This window comes from Meleagris gallopavo, chromosome 10 (genome assembly GCF_000146605.3).
Source record: "Meleagris gallopavo isolate NT-WF06-2002-E0010 breed Aviagen turkey brand Nicholas breeding stock chromosome 10, Turkey_5.1, whole genome shotgun sequence".
Lineage (NCBI taxonomy): Eukaryota > Metazoa > Chordata > Aves > Galliformes > Phasianidae > Meleagris > Meleagris gallopavo.
The window spans coordinates 1,984,761-2,003,405 of record NC_015020.2 but is presented as its reverse complement, the minus strand read 5'-3'; the positions used below and the strand labels follow the sequence as shown (position 1 = coordinate 2,003,405).

General features: G+C 36.9%; 1 protein-coding gene across 3 annotated transcripts in view; it reads left to right on the top strand.

Moving 5' to 3' along the window:
• BRINP3 (BMP/retinoic acid inducible neural specific 3) overlaps positions 1-18,645 on the top strand; it is a 202,225-nt gene that overhangs the window by 13,309 nt on the left and 170,271 nt on the right. For 2 of the 3 annotated variants that reach the window (XM_010715542.3, XM_010715544.3), the window contains exon 2: positions 3,542-3,827. In XM_010715542.3, the coding sequence (XP_010713844.1) occupies positions 3,592-3,827 (236 nt within the window). In that variant the 5' untranslated portion in view covers positions 3,542-3,591. Of the gene's footprint in view, positions 1-3,541; positions 3,828-18,645 lie in introns of those variants that run through there. The other variant, XM_019618427.1, reaches the window with a different exon arrangement.

The following is an 18,645-nucleotide window of genomic DNA, read 5'->3' as shown; positions in this document are numbered from 1 at the left end:
GCTTGGTGACATTTGGCTCAGTGGTCACAGTGTTTGTTTTGTGCTTGCCAGGACTACATTTTCAGCTGGAATTAATACATGGAGTTTACCAATCTTCAGCACCCTTTACGTGTTCATGAAACATAAGGCATAGCTTTCCCAGAAGTATTCCCAGAAGTTACCCAGTCAAGACCATTTTGCATTAATGCCTGTGAGAACCACAGATTTCTAACAGATTTCTAAAAAATATAAAAATTATATATAAAAATATAACCTCAGAATTTAGAAGGGGAAAGGATGAAGACTCATCAGCATTTGCAAGTAGTAGTTGGGTGAAACGCTGGGGATAGCAAAAAGTAATTTGGCTGTGCACCTATGCTTGGTAATTGTCCTCTAAGCTAGCACTTTAAAGAGGCAGCGTGTTGATATGCCAGTTTTATTTGAAGCATCTTCTTTACAGAGTGTCTCTTCTGTTCTAAAATCCACCACCTCAGTTATTTACCAGGCGCTTGTTTATTTTTCAGTTCTCACAGCCCACCCTGAAGACAGCAGGTGCTCTCCTGCAAATTTAATTCAGATCATTCCTTCCTGGAATTCTGTGGTGGCTGTTCTAAATATGACCTCTGTATGTTCCACATACCTATATTTGAAAATTGTTTTCTGGGCATTTGAATTTGTTAGTGAATTTGAGTATTTAAAATCTTGAGAGATCTTTCGCAATGTAACCTTAGGAAAATTCCTTAGGCTGAGATTTTCAAATCTGTCTTTTAACACAGAATACACATTTAAACCCCTTTGGCAGCTTGCAAAATCTTAACCTTGGTCTTTTCATGCTTCAGTTTCCTGTTTGTTAAACTGAGGTAAAAATTTCTCTCTCAAGGGTGTTCTGAGAATCATGATATGCGGGCTGTTTCTGCAATGACTGGGCAATATGCACAAGTGGATAAGTATCAGTTAGAAACACACGCGTTGTTTTGCTCTCCCCATTGACCAGCTGAATATTTAAACTCTTTTGGAAAAATTCATTTATTTTTTATACAAGGAGATAATTTTCTTCTGTCACTGCACAGTTTCTCTAAAGGTGCTTTGCTGGTGGTAAATTTATGACATAGCATGAAGTGTAGTGTTAAGGCTAATACAGAGGATAGCTCTTCACTGTTCCTTTGGATGTAGGAAGATGCTACCTATACATAGCAATTCATTTTCCAGTCTCACTATTATCATTTTAAATTCAAAAGAAGCTCAATTAGTCGTCATGACAGTATAATGCCCTGAAACACTTCATTGTTAATAGAGACCCAAAAGAGTAAACTCTTATCTCTTGTACATTAAACCATTATATGATTTTTTTTCAATTCAGAAGTTAATTTATAAAACATAGAACACTGTCTTAGCTCTCAATCTGATAACAACATTAGGTGTAAAAAATTACAATTCTCATTATGCCCTTTAGAACTGTAGATAATGTAAAGAAATCATGCCCACAGTCTTTCTAGCTTGTTGAGAAGTTGAAAGAGGGGGATGGATTTGTTGTGCAATACATTTTTTCCTGCTTATAGGCATGTGATGGTAGGAGGGAGAGGGTGAATGTTAAAGCCTGGCTTCTACATTCATTGTGAGCTAATTCTTATCAGGAAATGGTAATTAAATAATCATGATGGCTTTTATAGCCCAGGAGAGTCAGCTATTGCTTTTCTGTTTTGCTTCAGATCTATGCACCCTTGTTCATGGGATGCCATGAAGTTTGCACAGTAGTGTAACCTCACACAAATAAACACCAGTCTGTGAAAGAAAGAAACACCAGTCTGGAGAGAAGATACGGGAGCTTCACACAGCATTCACAGATCTGCAGGGTTTTTTGCATGTCAGTGATTGCTTGAGAGTACAAATAACAGTTAAGAGAGTTCTTTGCTGCAGAATCTCATTTCAAAAGGATTTATAAAATTAATGCAGACTGTGTTTCATGATCATAAACTACCACGATTACAACTCAGTGCTCTGACATATGTTCAGTGTGAAATATATGAATAGTCTTTTCTCAGTGAGATTACTTACGCATTTAATGTTTGCAGGATCAGGTCAAAATCACATTTTACAAACATTTACATTTGTACTAAGAAAACAACAAACTTTCTCTGGTTGAGATAACAGATGATTATTACTTTCTTAGGCTGTAAATTCCTGTTGGTCCAAATGAACTTCTCTTTTGGAGGCAGTTTGCATCCTGCAACAGTTATGTTTAAAATCTATACCAAAGACTCTTTAGAATATTAATGGTGAGAAATTAGGAGAGAGCGTGTTTATTCAGCTACAACATTTTCAGTATAATGGATGGGTGTTAAAGAGTGTGTATTTGCAGTACGGTTCTTTGGAAGCAACCTGTATTTGGGATATACTTGAAAATTAAATTACTGATGCAGACAAAAAAAGTTCCTGCCAAGAAAAAAAAAAATATCATAGCGGGGGCACAGTAAAAATGTCATAACGAGTGCTGTTTTATTTGACTGTGAATTAAAAAATGTTTTTCATGAGCACATATTCGCATCATTTCATCAACTAGAAAAATGAAAGCCCTCACATTAGCATATTCTGCTTAATTCTGTGTTGTTTTATCTTACACTGAAAATCAAAATGGATTGTTTCTGTATATTTCAGTATTTCTGGGAGTTCATGCTCTTGAATAGATATTTTCACAAAATCTGAGCAAGATAAAGAATCATTGTTCCATTTCACAGTTATGAGACTGAGGTATAGGAAAAAACTGGCTTGTCTTCACTGAATAATTCTTAAATAGAGTTTATGATTGATTACTGATTTTTAATTGGGCACCCAAACAATTTCCAAGGCTCAATATCAATAGTATTTCTAGATCGAGCCATTCAATTGAAGTGAATCGGACTGCAGGTCAAGTGCTGCTGTTAGGGATACTTAAAATTGCAGGATCTGAAGCCTGCATATCTCATTGAACTCATCCCTCTGGGTAGCTCCAGTACAGCTAAACAACATACTTGCTCTTTGTCCGGCTACGCTAGTTGGAACAGGACGACTTGATCCTAATAACTAAGTGTGCAGTGAAGGCAAGCCATTAAGTGACTTTTCTAAGGACAAAAAAAGGAAAGCAGGCTGGCTCTTCTGAATCTCGCCTGTTTTCTGTCTAGTAAGTGAACTGAAATCTTAATGCATAGACATTGCTGAACGCTTTTGAACTGATGCTAAAAGGCAATAATTCTTCTGTTGTATATTTTTCATTAATGATCGGTGTTATGGGGGAGGGAAAAATAACGAAAAAAAAAAAAAACCAACAATCCCTCCCATGACAATTTGTGAAGGTTTCCCTTCAACAGTAAATATTATCGCTGATGATGTTAATGAAGACATTAGTTTCACAGCGTTTGAAGTACTGAAACACTCCAATGTTAACTAGCCTAGTGGGGTTTATGTTAATGTAATATGTAATAAAGTAGAGGCCACTATCTCTTTAAGCTGAAAGAAAGGAAACTTGTTTCTGCTTCCAAGGGATGCCTAGTGTGTGCTTATCTAATTGACTGTGTATTTTGTCTAGGTGTTGAGGGAAAGCTAAGAGAATGAAGGCTCTAAGTCCCCAGTGGAAGCATGATATGGCGATGCAGTGCTGGTGCTGAATTGTTCTCTCTGATGGCTCTATGGGAGTGGATAGCACTGAGTCTTCATTGCTGGGTTTTAGCAGTTGCTGCTGTTTCGGATCAGCATGCCACAAGCCCCTTCGACTGGCTCCTCTCTGATAAGGGACCCTTCCATCGTTCACAGGAATACACAGATTTTGTGGACAGAAGTCGACAGGGATTTAGCACAAGATACAAGATTTACAGGTATGAAGCAAAGGGAAAGCAATTGCAGAGATACCATCCTCAGAAGTTGTAAATTACCAACAGGGGTTTCCTTAAGGGAAAGTTTCACATGTGGGAATAAATCCGCAGACACAATTCATGGCTGAAATATATGCAAGGCCGTATATGCACTGTGTACTATGGAAATGCCTTCTTGTGTTGTTTCTGTTTTGTATAAAGAAATGTTGGTAACTGACTGTGTTGCTTTGGAGAACGTTGGTGTTTACTACCTGCCTCTAGTCTGCCCTAGTGACAAACTGAAAAATGTCCTAAGGCATCCTGAGGCATTCAAAGATGCTCTCTGGGGTTACTGTGGGACACTCTTGTTTGTGCAGAAAGATCCAGTTCAATTGCTTTTCAGAGCTGCTCATAAAGACGTAAGCTGAGACTTTAAGAATGAAATTGTTGCTTCGTGGATACTACTGGCAAAGCATTGGCTTCACTGTAGAAATAAGGGCATTTCAAATGTTACTCAAATGTTTTTTTTTTTTTATACCAGTTTATATCAGTGTTTTAGAAGTAGCTTTCTTATCCATGAAGGACTGAGCTTTGAGAGCCCTCCTATTTTAATGGCAGCTGAAAGTATTTGTTCCATCAGGAACCTCAGCATTAGCCTGGCCCAAGTCAGATTGAGAATGAGGAAAGAAGAAAAAATGGGAAGACTCCTTCAAAAGTATAGGCTTACTTGAGAATTTATGCCTGGCTATAGAATTGCTTTCATGGTACATTCGGAAGCTGTTGGTTTCTGGTCTTTGAGACAGCACTGATGAAATATCTTCTTAATCATTTGCAAGAGGCATAACTCGGGAAAACCTGATAGGTTTACCAAGGACATCAGAATGAAAAAGGGAATTCAGTTTAGTGGTAGTGAGTGAATGGCAAACAGATAGGAGGAGAAAATAAGGTCTGAGAGAACAACTCTATAAGCAGAGATTTTTTTTACCTCTTATTGTCGTAGATCCTTTTTGGAAGCAAAGAGAAAAAGGCCAAAGTGATAATAACTCTCCAGCCTATAAACACAGACCATTTTTGGTGGAACAACACACGCTGATTTCATTTGAAACAATGAAACATCCTGTGCAGTTTTTACACCTACTTTAAACTATTATTCCATTGAGGTATGCAGTTCTTTAAAGAAGGGAAGAGTGCTGTATGCGTTCAGGTACATGCTGTTTTTTAGTTCAATGGCCAGTGCCCTGTGACAAGTCTGCAAGACTCAATACATCAAGCTTTCATTGTTAAGGAACTTGCTTTGTGTTTCTTTGCTGAATGCATGCAGTAGAGGGCACTCTGTTGCAGGTCAATTTTGCAATGGGCTCCTTTGCCACACGCAGAGAAATTAAACATATTTTGAAAAGAAAGTGTGATTTGGAAATATGCTTGATGAAGTGGCTTGTCTTAACAGAACAGCATTGCCCAATATTTACTGCATTTTAAAAGCCAGCTGTCAGGACCGATAATGTAAAGCCAATAATGCAGAGACTGAGATAGCGCATTTTATTCCTATAATTCTGTATTAGTCAACAGCGAACCAAAATTATCTTGCTAAAAACAAGAAAGATGGAATAGTATTTCATTTCAGTTCTTTCAATCACGTCTTTGAGGTTGTTTTTTTTTTCTCTTCTGAGTCATCATTACAGAAACATTGTTCGGTTTTATAGATCTGTAGTCATATCTGATGCTCGTTTGGGTTTGTGCATAGGTTTTAATTGACTGTAATTTACATGAATCCACAAAAGAGTGTTGCTTGTGTTTATTTCCATCCTCTGCCTATTCCCTTCAAGGAATGAGCTGGAAAGAGGCCATAAGCTACCTGAATCAAAGGAAAAACTGCATTTTTATTTTATTTTGTCCTCCAAATATGAACCTTACTGCAAAGTTTCCCTATAAAATACAGTCCCCTTAGCAAGTAATGCAGAACTGGTGACCTTGTTACGAATCACACAATGTAAATTTAATCCCTGTTGCTTGTCTGTGAGCTTTCATAGGCTGAAGAATCTGGAGTCTAATTGGTTTGTTCATTTCCTCACCTATCTTTTACCTTATGAAAACGATTCCTCAGGGACACAATCCTTATTAAAATGGAGAGGTAAAGAAGGGGAAGAAAGAGGGGAAAACATAGGCCTGCATTGACTCAGCTGAATTATATGGCCAACAAAAATGATGTCCCTCCAATCAGTGCTGACAGGATGGCCTCCTTTACCTTTGTTCTTCTCTCCATCCCTGAAAGCCTGCTTCTACCATACCAGTACTGTCGTTTGTATGGCAGGAGGCAGACTACACATGTATGGCTCTTACTTTCCAAAATGTTCAGCAGCCTTAATTATTTTCACTTCCTACATTGTAGAATAAGCTTGCGTTTTAAACAGATAAACTCCAACTTCAAGACTAAAAAAACTGTGAATGCATATTTCTATATGTACTCCATGCTAGCATTTCTGTTTTCATCTTGTTCATATGCCAGTGAGTCCAAAAACTATTGCTTTGTAACCACGCTATAAACAACTGCTCGTCTGAACATGAACCTGTTATAAAGGATGTCAAAGGTTGAGACTGAGAGAATGTACATATTAATTGAGCATGATTTCTTATGGGAGGCGGCCTTAATTTATGCATATGCAGTTCTGTCAAGATAAAATTAGGCTTCACCTTCTCTTCCTATCAGGCTTTCTGACCATAAAACAATCATTTGAGTAAAACAACTGATGTGTACGTTATGGGAGAGTAGCAGCAAAAAAATCTACTCTTGCTGCATTAAAAGTCAGTTATGTCCATGGGCAAACAAGCTGGTCTTGTAAAGTTCTTTGCTCCTCAAGGAGAGGAACTTTCAGTGCTACCGGATACAGGTGAAAGAAACAAAAATATATGTAATAACATTTCAACCAGGCTTTGCAGTACTCTGAATAATTGTGGCTGATGTCTCCAACACTGGTACAAGCTGGAAGAGGTAAGCTGATTATGCTGATTCTATGGCAGAGTAATATTCCTATAATTTTTCATAGGAAATGTCCTTCTGCAGGAAATTTAATAATTATCACGGTTTATGGTGACATTCATTGCCAATATTATATGAAATGTCAGAGAAACACCTGGATAGCTGTTCAAAACATCTAAATTAGTGTAAGTGCTGTGTCTCTGGAAGGTGTTTATCTGATAGAAGCTGGTTTGTGTAGATAATAACAGCAAATAAGAGGGATGTTCCAAAAGTAATGCTTTCTATTTTATGATGCTGGCCCTTGCCATTAGAGGCAGATGTTAGTGGTATTGGCAGTAGAGGTTGAACCTTCCCACCAATATCCCATTACATTTTCTTGCCTTATGACAGAAAGCAGCAGAGGGGCAATCTGACAGAAAAGTGTCTGATGTGACAGTGTGTATAAGGCAAAGGTATGGTATGGAATTGAATTCCTTCTTCCAAAAAAAAAGCAGCCATTGACATTCATTGATGCTTGCTGAATGCTGATGGAGACCAAATGGTGGATGTGAGCACAGTGAGGTGATGGATGGTGCACTTCAGCAGTGATGACAATGGCTCACTTCTGCTGGTGCAGATTTCGATGGGCGCAGCATGCAGGCTCTTGTTCATTGCTGACAAAAATGCATAACTAATGGTGGTGGCTGTGTTGAAAAATTAGGTTTTGTAGCTGAGAATTCGCTCTATTGAATAGTGTTATTGCGTTCTTTGTCCCTGTTGTAATTTCCATGGTAATAAACAGGAGGCATTATTTTCAGATCAACCTATGTATTTTGGCAAGGAAACCTGATTTTGTAATTTGCTATTTAATCCACAATAGGAATACTGTGCTGTTTATGTAAATCAGCTATGTGGACAAAGGAGTTTAAAACCAAACAGAACAAGACAAGAGGTTACCAGCATGGAAAGACTGTCTGTGAAATTATGCAAAGAATCTGCATTGTGTCAGAAGAAGTAATTTCTACAGATATATGGGAGTATTTATGCTATCAGATAGCGTCCTGAGGAAATTTTCTCAGGAAAATTGTGTGGATTTGTTAAAGAAAAATGATTTAAAATCTGAAATAGATGTGAAAAGTCAAGAAAAAGAAGAGCCTAGGTTTTTGAGCTGAAAAAATTTTGCATATATGGGGGCTGGGAAAGAGGAGAGATAGAGGGAGAGGGGGAGAGATGAAAGAGATTACAGTTCCTGTTAGTGTACATATCATAGAATGGTAAGAACTATTTCAACCAAAAGCTGTTAGAAAACCAGATTGATGTAAACTTGCTCCAGACAAATGTAGGCTGACAACTCAGCATAGGTTTCTAGTCATCAGAATAAAACAGTTTTGGGAAAAACCACATTACAAAGACCAGTGGAAAAGGGAAAAAGACATAGGGCTTCTGATGGTGGACTAGGTTTTAGTAACCACTGAAACCCATTTCAAGTAGGTATTCCTAAGAAGTGTAGAATAGCAGTCTGCAGAGGGAGAAAAAAATGTGTCTTAAAGAACAGAGTAGCTCACTATATATATATATAGATACATAAAGAATTGTGGAGCACAGTGTATGTGGCTTCAGAAGAGTTTATTCAGAGGCTGTCTTAAAAGGGATTATGTTTATTCATGAGCAACACAAAATAAAGGACTAGAAAGTAACGCTATCTAACTAAAGTTTATTTTTTGTAAAGACATAATGGTTTCCTCTCATATACTCCCAGTAATGCTTCAATAATTGAACCTTCATAGTAAAGTGAGCAAGGCTGAAGCCTAACTGAATGCTCATTAAAGTGTTTTAACACTTGCATAAGAGGTTAAGTAGGATCAACATTAAAATCAGTTTTATTTTACTCCCCTATCAACATATTTTAGCCCACAGTTACCACTGGATTCCTTCACATCCACCTTCCTGACAGAAAGTGCTAATAAAAAGTTGCTGAATTCAGTTGTGTGTGTGCACAGTGCATGGCCTGATTTGCACTTCTTTCCCTCACCAACAGTCTGGAATTAAATTTCCTTGTACTCTTCCTGAGATTGCCTTCAGCTGTAAATTTAGGGACTGTACGATATTGAGAGAATGAGCATTTGTCCTCATTATTTCTCCCAAGACAAATGTTCAGGAAAATGGTGGGCTGAAAAGAGATGGCTGCTGTCATCCATGTAAAAAGAAAGCAGTGGTATGGCACTTCTTGGTGCTGTTACTTTCTGTACATTTGGTCATACTCTGGAAACCATTATCACTGACAATTTTTCGAAAGGGCTCATTTGGTCCTGGCAGCATCAGAGGTCTTATCTTCTTTAGATAAGTCAGTTCCTTTGGAAACCTTATGAGGGCTCAGCCGTGAGTCTCAGTTTCCTTAACACAAAATGTCACACACAAAACAGACAAAAGATGAGGGGGGTAGTAGCAGATGAATAGCACAGGATATATCAAAAAAAGAAATGGGGCAAATGTGTACAGCAGAAATTGAGGAAAGAACTGACTGTAGTCAGCGACCTGTGACTCTAGCAAATGATAGTGCAAGGTAGCTTAGCAAACTGGGCAGCCGTTGCCTTCAACTCTTCAGAGCCTTTGCTTCCCAGGGCATAGAAATGTATGCACAGTGTCGCTGCTGGGCCACTGAGAGCCAGGATTATAAATGTACCAAAGAGAAAACAAGTTTATCTTTCACAATTGCCATATCGGTTGGAAATAAATAGAAGGAAGAGTTCTTTTTGCCTTTTCCTGAAGTTCACTGTATCAGTAAATTGCTTCTGGCCTTCATCGTAATTGGTCAGCTTGCTTTGGGGGATTTTCCATTCAACCTGGTGGATGAAAGCTACAGTAATGAGATGTATCATCATTCTCAGAAGGTTTCAAAGCCCTAGTCTATGGAATGTACAAAGTCCTCTTTTTATATACAGGGGTTCATAGTCTGGAAATAGAGAAGAGCAGCTCAAAGAGAATTTCTGTGATTGTGAGGATTTCTGCTGTAATAATAGTGCTTGTAGTGCAATACTGAGGCCTCATTATTGAAGCACTGTAGCCTGAACAAAAAGACATAAATTCCATTTCTGAGGAATCAAACATTTGTCGACTCTTACAGTGAAAAAAATAATTATGAAAAATGAAATAAAATTATAACTATAGGATATTTCTTAAGAATATCTGTATCTGAAAAATATCAGTTTCATTTCTGATTGCAATGATCCTGAATAGCCTCTATTAGTCTAGGTAGTTGGGGACAATAAAGACACGACAGGGACAATAAAGACATGACAAAATTGACTTTGCTGAAACTACTCTCACAAGTACATACTTGAGCAAAATAAAAATTCGTAATGACTGTACTTCCAGGTCTAGAGATACCTAAACAGTGTTCTGCAAAAGCATTTACTTTACAGGGCTTTGTTTCAAATGCAACTCTTCCTTTCATAGGAGAGCATTTGTGTTTTACCTCTAGATCCTAAACACCTATTAGCTAGTGTTGCTTTACAACTAGCAATTGCTATTATCAAAATTATGTACCTTTTATCCAAAGGATTCTCTGGAAAGTACATCCTTGTAATGAGGTGAGAGAAACAAACAAACACAAAACCAACAGATAATTTAAACTGGGAAGCTACATGCACCCGACAAGAAACTCTTAAAAATCTTCCAGATTAATTAAATCTTAAGGCCAATTGAGTTCACCAGTAATTTCAAGAGGTTGCTGATTACATCAAATAGATACTCTCAAACTCAGTCCTTCACTGATGTTCCTATAGCTACAACATATGGACTGCCTCCAATAGCTCTGTGAGCCTAAGGAAGCCCTCAGAGGGAGGTGCAGGAGATAAAGAAAGGACACATTTAGGTATGGCCCCAGTTATGAAAGAGGCCTTCTTCAACCAGGGATAACTCCAAAAGCAACAGTAAATGAATCTGAGTTCCTGTGGATGCTTGTGAGGGTGAGGGAGACGAGGATAAGGGAGCTGGAGGCAGGGAGGAAGAACCAAGAGGAGGTAGTGAGTTCTGGTTTCCAGAATGTTCCTACCTTTCCAGTTCTTTTGTTTATGTGAGGCAATAATGTGGAGAAGTCATCTGTGCTAGGTAAAGAGCAAGCTATTACTCATGAACACAGGAGGCATCAATCAAGCTCACTTCTGACACCAATCCCTAACATTTGCCCTAAGTCAATCTTTGAAAGTCTATAGAAAAGCATGGCCAATCCTGATGAAAAACCCCATATTTTTAAGAGATACTGTTTTCCTATGGAATCTTACAGAAATCTCAGAAAATAACAGGGCATGTTACAGTGAGCCTAATCCCACAGCGTTCAAATGCCTTTCCATTGTTTTGCCAATGAACAGAGCCAGGGCTTCTCCCTAAACCCTCACTGCATTTTCTTAGCTAAGTACAGAAAAACTCAGTTTCAAAACAAGGGTAGAGTTTCTCTCAGTGAGGTAAACAAGTGCCAGCACTGGATAGGATGCTGGGGAATAGTGCTGGCTGAGCCAGCAGGATTAGGAAGGTTCTCAGGAGTCAGTTTGTTTGACAAGAATACAAGAGTGTTTTAGCTTGGCAACAAAAGAGAATATTGATGCCAAGATTGCCTTCTGTATTTTTTTTTAATAAAACACTGCAGGAGTCTGTGTTTTGACAATCTCTCTGCATTTCTTCTTATTTGTTTGGTGCATTTAATCAAAGATCCTGAGGAAACTCAAATGGCAAGGAGGGGAGTGAATTTCATTTTTTGTGAATGTTATCATAATCAATTTCCAGAACATACCTACTTTCAGAATCTAATATTTTAAAGATGATTACTGTATTAAGCCCCCTACTGACATTTTTCCCTAGAACAATGAACATTTATTTAGACAATGTGGTTTATCATTATTTCATTCAGTAAGTTCATAAATCATTTAAGTCGCTCTGAAAAAACTAAGATAATAGAGGCCGTAACTTAATGGTTTCAAGCAATCATTGAGGTAGTATAAAAGCTGTTTAACACTAATAATAGATTAATTCTCTAGTCAGCAGGATGATCTGCCAAGATCTTGGTCGTGAAAACAGGTCATTATCATTAATTCTTTGAAGATTTTTAGTTAGTTGAGACTTTTTTCTTCCATTTGCCTTTCATTTTCATTTTTGTTTGAACAACCTTGCTAGTCCTTTCACCAGTATTCAAGGTACAGAGGATGACTTTCATAAAAAAGAAAAACAATTACTAATATTTATTTTGTTTAATTAAATAAAAGGCTTACATGAATCAATTTCTCTGTCCTTTCATTTTAAACCCTTTACTGGTATTTTTCATTATTGCTGCTAGGTCAGCAGTCCTTTCCAAATAGAAGGACTGAAGCTTTCAGGGATATTTGTTTGTTTGTTCGTTATTAGCATTTATCCACATTCTAAACGTGTGTGGGTGACATGTGTCTCACACAGAGAAAAGAACAGAATAACATAGAAACCTTTTCTGTATTGACGGTAGTATAGATTGGAAGGTATGGCTCTTTGTTTAGGAGGGAGTTTGCATGTTTTCCACACAGACCAAGAACAACTGGCAAAAAATATACTCACTTTGGACTTTTTTTTTTTTTGTCATTTTCTTCTTGTATCATTGACTTAAGGTCATGGTCAATATCTCAGAATTTAAATCTTAGTTGTCTTCTTGTTCTGATTGATCCTATGGGTTTTAGTTGTCATTCTGCTGGTTGTGAAATTTTACTGTGGAACTCCAGATTCATTCCAATAGAGACACTTGCAAAGAAAAGCCATACTTCAAAATTATGTCTTCTTGTTCAGTTCTCACTAGAATCCCAATATGATAGTTATGGAAAACAGTGTTAAGGTCGTTAATGGCTCCATATCCCAATTTATCTTCTGACACACTCACTTTCTACTTTAATTATACAGTTTGTATAAAAGAAAGTGTTTTTACTGACCAGACAATTTAATGTATACAGAGAGAGCTCTGCAAACTACTCATACAAAGCCCACTAGCAATTTATAAGTTGCGTATGCAGGTCTCACGTGCACTGAAGAGATACCATCTGGCTTTAAGCAATGAATATTAATTTCTCGAGGGAAAAACACATTTGCCAGTTTTGACTTATATGAGCAACATAATTCAAAACCAGAGGCATATGCAATATTTTACCGAATATTCTGAAAGATCAGCAGAATCTGAAATATTACTGATGCATTTAAATAAATATTGGTATTTGAAATAATTCTGAACTGTATCTTACAGTTCTTGAAGTTTAGTAAATAGGGCTTTTTAACCTATGCCTTGACTGACAGCAATAGAATTGGCTATTCTATTAGAAACATAAATGCCACATCATCTTTGTCTACTGATGTGTACGATATATTTAAGTTTGAAATGGAGGCAACACAATTTTCTCCCTTTACATCTGCATTTTATTTAAATCTTTAGCTATATATGTAAAACATTGGCTATAGGTTATAAAAGTAAGAGTAAACTCTAAACATCACATGGCTGATAAACTGCATTAACAAACAACATTAAGTCCTTTCTTTACATTTCACATATTTAATAATGCAAAATAAATGAAAAAAAGAAACATATGAATTTAAAATGAATAAAATTGAAGTACCTTAGTGAGGTCTCTTGATATAAATAATAATAATAAATTAATTTTTTGTTTTTTGTCTTTTATGAAATACTGGTGATGTCTCTGATAGCATACTATGAAACTCAAATTATAGTAAGTAGAAAGCATGCAGTCTGTGGTGCTTTTTTGTTTAATAATTTCTAGAATCCCAATATTTTATGATGAGTAAATTGGTATGAGAGTGACTGCGTGTATATATACATATATATACAATTATATATGCAAACACATATATGTATATGCATATACATTTATATATATATGTTTATGCATATATATGTCTATGCAAATAGTGAAAATGCACGAGTTTATTTCTTTATCTTTTTCCAGGCAAATAGTGAGAAGAATACTGTTTATTATAAAGAAAAAATGTACGTCTCCTACAGTTGAGTGTCAGAATAAGAGCTTTTGAATGTACGTTATTTTACCATGGACATTTTCTGATGAACCAGAAGTTGAGAAATTTTCCCTAACACTGGCCTTTCCTCATTAGACTCTTGGATGAAAATGCTTTTATCAGAAGCATTCTTTCTGATCTTAATACATTTTCCCAGTGGTCAAGTCTAGATTATGACATACAATAAACTTAAGCTATGGCTACAGTAAAAGACATGTGAGAATCTCTAACAGAAATAGATTAACTTGAACCTTGCATTTATACAGAAGCTATTATGACTACTCTTTTTTTCTTCTTTTTCAGTATAATTCTGAGTATGGTTAATGAAATTAGACTTGAGAGGGTATAGCTTCTTTTAGTGCGTGCAGAAAAATATGTATGTATGTATGTGGTGATAAAGACTTCTAATTTAAACCCCTGTTTGCCACGGATTCCTTGTAATGCTGTAATGCTGTTTATGTGAAATCCACATGCCACAGAGTTTCCACCTGTGTCTTCACTTGTAGCTCCTAATATGTGTCCAAATATGTGCTGAGAGCGAGTTCTCCAGAATCATCTATCAGTATTTCAATGCTTGAAAAGCATTTCAAGTTATGTATAATTCTTAATTTTAAAGGAATCTGAAAGAACTTTGGGCTGAGCTCAGTGCCTAAGCTATTTGCCCAAGTTATGACAAACAGCATGTGAGTAACAAGCAAAAGCTGGATCTCGATCATTTCTTTCATATGTCTCCTAAAAGGTTCAGTAATCTCTTTTTCATTGCTGATTTCCTCAAGAACTGCTTTTCTTCTTAGACAGACTAAATAGTGACTGAAAGATATTTATATCTGTTTATGAAATTATATAACATTATATTATTCTACTATGTTGTATTATCCTGAAATTTGCTTTTCCACTCAGTAAAAATATTTCTCATATGGCTTACTGCAAAGATCCATCTGTTTATTTAAAATTTTCCCTGAAAAAGCAATGCTTATGTCTATTTTTACTATCATCTCCTTAGCCTGGATGAGTACAACCAAACGTGTACTTGTTTCCTGGAGCTGGCACAAAGGTTCTGTGTGATGTGAGTATGAGTGACCCTGATACCAAAACTATCAAGGTTCATAGCAGTGTGATTTATTAAGTCCCTTGATATTTATCCTTGCCCTCCCCTGGCCTTCTCCTCTTTTCCAAAACAATGAGATCAATAATTGAAAAAAGGAATTGTAACTGTAGGGATTTATTAGGATTTAAAGACAATGTTAACAATTAAGCTTAAAATATTTGTTAACTGGGAAATTAGAACGAAACACTGTTATGCTTCTGCTTTTAAAACATGTTCATGTGTACTGTATTTACAAAATTCTGTGTGTGACAATCACATAGATTTCACTCCATTTCCCTTCTCAGTTAAAATATGAGATGTCAAAACCAAGTGTGACTTTGCAAGTCTATATATCGTTGACAGCAGTAAAGCAGTTTAAATTTGGGGTTTATGCTAATATGAAGGGAGATTTTACAAGCTGCTAGAAAAAGGGTGAAGTCACTACACAGGAAAAATTGAATCATAGAGTCAAAGAATCACAGAATCATAGAATCAGCAAGGTTGGAAAAGACCTCCAAGATCATCCAGTCCATCCATCCACCTATAGCCATGATTTCCCCACTAAACCATGCCCCTCAGTACAATATCTACATGTTTCTTCTACACTTCGAGGGATTCTACCACCTCCCTGGGCAGCCTGTTCCAGTGCCTGATCACTCCTTCAGCAAAGAAATTTTTCCTAATATCCAACCTTGAGGTCACATGATTTCTGTTTCTAGTTCTATTTGAATCTTTGGGAAATCCCATATGCAATATTAACATTTCTTTGCAAGTACTGGTTCTATCATGATGAGTGAGATAAAAAGCTAATTAGCTATATCTATGGATTTAATTAGAGAGCAGAACTTTTCAGAAAGCACAGGGAAATAGGGAAAGGTGGAAGGTGGAATAGAGCAGTCAATTTATACATTGTCAAATGAATTTATGGTCAACAGTTGTGTCTGAAAGCAGTATGTACTGGGCCCACGGTGGTTTTATCCTTGAGAGATCTGTATTTCTGATCTGTGGTGAAAAAAAGGCTTGTGCTTTTGTTCTCTGCTTTGATGTGACATCATCATGAAATGGGCTAACAAAACTGTAATTTCAGAAGTTACTAATTGGTGAGTAACATCTCTTACAGACAGAAGGCAAAGGAAAATGATGTTAACAACACGAGGTGTGGAAAGGCCTCCTAATACTACTGATGAGCGCTGAGCAAGAGGAATGCAGTCTGCTTTGAGCTTTACACCTACAGAGTAATTAGAGGGAATTGGCTCTTTTCGAGTGCCATACTGAGTATAGGTTGTTTTTCTTTGGCTTTTTATCTTCTCATAGCTGGCTGGATCTCACTGGATCTTGTCTTGCTGTCAGGGCATCTATAAGAGTGTCACTCCTTTGTAGTCACTTAGCTCTGTGGGGTTATCTGCAGGGGCACCTTTGTGGTCACAATATTTTATGTACTTCTGTTCATAAAATGTGAAAACAGTCTTAAAGAGATTTGTAGATGAACATTGCTCGAAATCAGTGAAATTTCAGTAAGTTGGATTTGGATGAGATACAGCTATGTGTGCAAATGACTTTAAGATCAGCCTACGTCTACTATCACCGTGCACTCCAGTTCTTAAGATACCAGGCTGAATCAAATGTAGAATCAGACTAAATGAAAAAGGCTGCATTCTCATGCTTCTGACTTCAAAATACTCCAGATTACGCAGATGGGTTTTAATCTAGTAGAACAGGGATTTAGGCTTCAACTTGGAGGTGATACAGGGTGGCTCTCCATGGCTAGATTCATAACAGTAAACTCAGGACCATATTTCATCTCCATAGTCCCATTGTACTCTCTTTTCTCATGAAGGGAAACTGAACAACTGGAGGTAAGCAGGACAGGGCACATTTCAAAGAGTATTTTATCCACAGGTTATATGTGGACTTGTTTTGGAGTAAGGAAGGTTGATCTCCATGGTTGCTACTTAAGAGTTCCATCTTTCGTGAGCTGGGACATTTATATTCCTGGCAAGTAGAGTCTTAGCAATATAGTGAACTGAAATTGTTTGAATATACAGTTCTCACTTTTCTTTTTCTCCCCTCCCCCCATTTATATTTGTTTCTAATTAGAGTAATGGTACATGGATTTAATGCTTGCTCATGATTTTTGCTCAGAGGATTACCTAATGATCTTTGGTACACTGAGATTTCTAACAGCATTACAAGCACTTTGACAAATTAGACCACATAATACGTAGGACTTTGGTAACTGAGACAATGACTGAGTGAGAGTGGAGTTATGTACTTTTTTTTTTGTTTTATTAAGTCTTTTTTGGGATTATTAGACATTGCATCTAAAATCTGTATTATTATTTCAGTAATTTCTTATGGAAGGTTGTCACTGGAAGATGTTGCTACTGGGATGTATTACATTAATCAAATGTAATCAATCAGTGTTAGGATGAGTGTAATTTTCACTGTCCAAGCAATCAGGCAACACAAATAATTTTCCTCCTGTACCAATACTATTAATTATAGAATCTTAGAATCATATTTTAATTTGGGCTGGAAGGAACCTTTAAGATCACCTAGTTCCAACCCCCTGCTACAGGCAGGGACACCTCTCTCTAGACCAGGTTACTCGCAGCCCCATCCAGCCTCACCTTGAATGTTTCCGAGAGGGGGCATAAACATACCCACTCATAATGACATACCTCTTGTCAGTTTATAACTTCATGTGAAATATCATTGAGCATCTCACCTGACTTCAATCCGATACCTAGCAAGTGTTCAGTGGAAGGTGGCTCACATCATAAAACCCAGAATTAAACTCAGGTGGTAGGGTTTTTTTTTTTTTTATTTGGCTGGAAAATAAATAAGTAAATAAATAAATTTCTTTATTTTCCTGTGACTATGGTAGATAATACCTTTTAATCAATACTGACATACAATACCTGAGCAACATAAAAGATTTCACATTCCTGATGCCCTAGGCAAATCCCTTCTAGTTATTTACCCTTTGGAAGTATCTCGGTCCTGAAAATCAGGGACCACATTAACTCTGTTATGCAAAAACTGCAGTGAGCTGCCTGTCAGATAACCTTCTGGGACAAGAATCTCTCTATCTCAGATGAAGAAAATCGATCTGTAGTTAAAGGATCTGAACTGACTGGCTGCAGAAATTTCTGGGTTTAGACTGCCATGAAATGCTGTGCTGATCCTAATTGTAAGTTGACAGCTATACACAGAAGAAAATATGTAAAAGTATAAGCATGTCCACTGTGGACTTGATGCTGAAACTAATCCAGCAAAGGGATTAGGATTTGAGGTTTCCTTAACTCCTTTCTCACATAAAGAAATGTGCTTTTATCGCTGGTAACAAGTGCTGGAATTTGTAACAGAGGTATTCAACTTTAATTCTCATGCTCTGAAATGAGCACTGGTCACAGTCCTCACAGGCAGAAGCAAAAGGTTGTCTTCACAGCTAACGTGTTCAAGGATTACATGTTACTTTTCATGTACTAATGAATGCCGTGCATAAATTTGAGAACTATCCCTCTACTTTCAGAGTGGTTGATAATTTTCCACAAAAAAAAAACTGTCTTAAAGACAAGCAGTGACCAATTAAATGAAAAATTAATATTTTTAAGGAGTTTCTGAAAGTTTAAATGCAGACTTTACAATAAGAATTTGTTTGTACAACCAGGAAAACAGAGACTCTCAAGAACTGCCTTCTCACCTCTCATTGTAAGCTCCACAAATGCCTCTGATATCTAGTTTTGTTACACTTTCTTTTT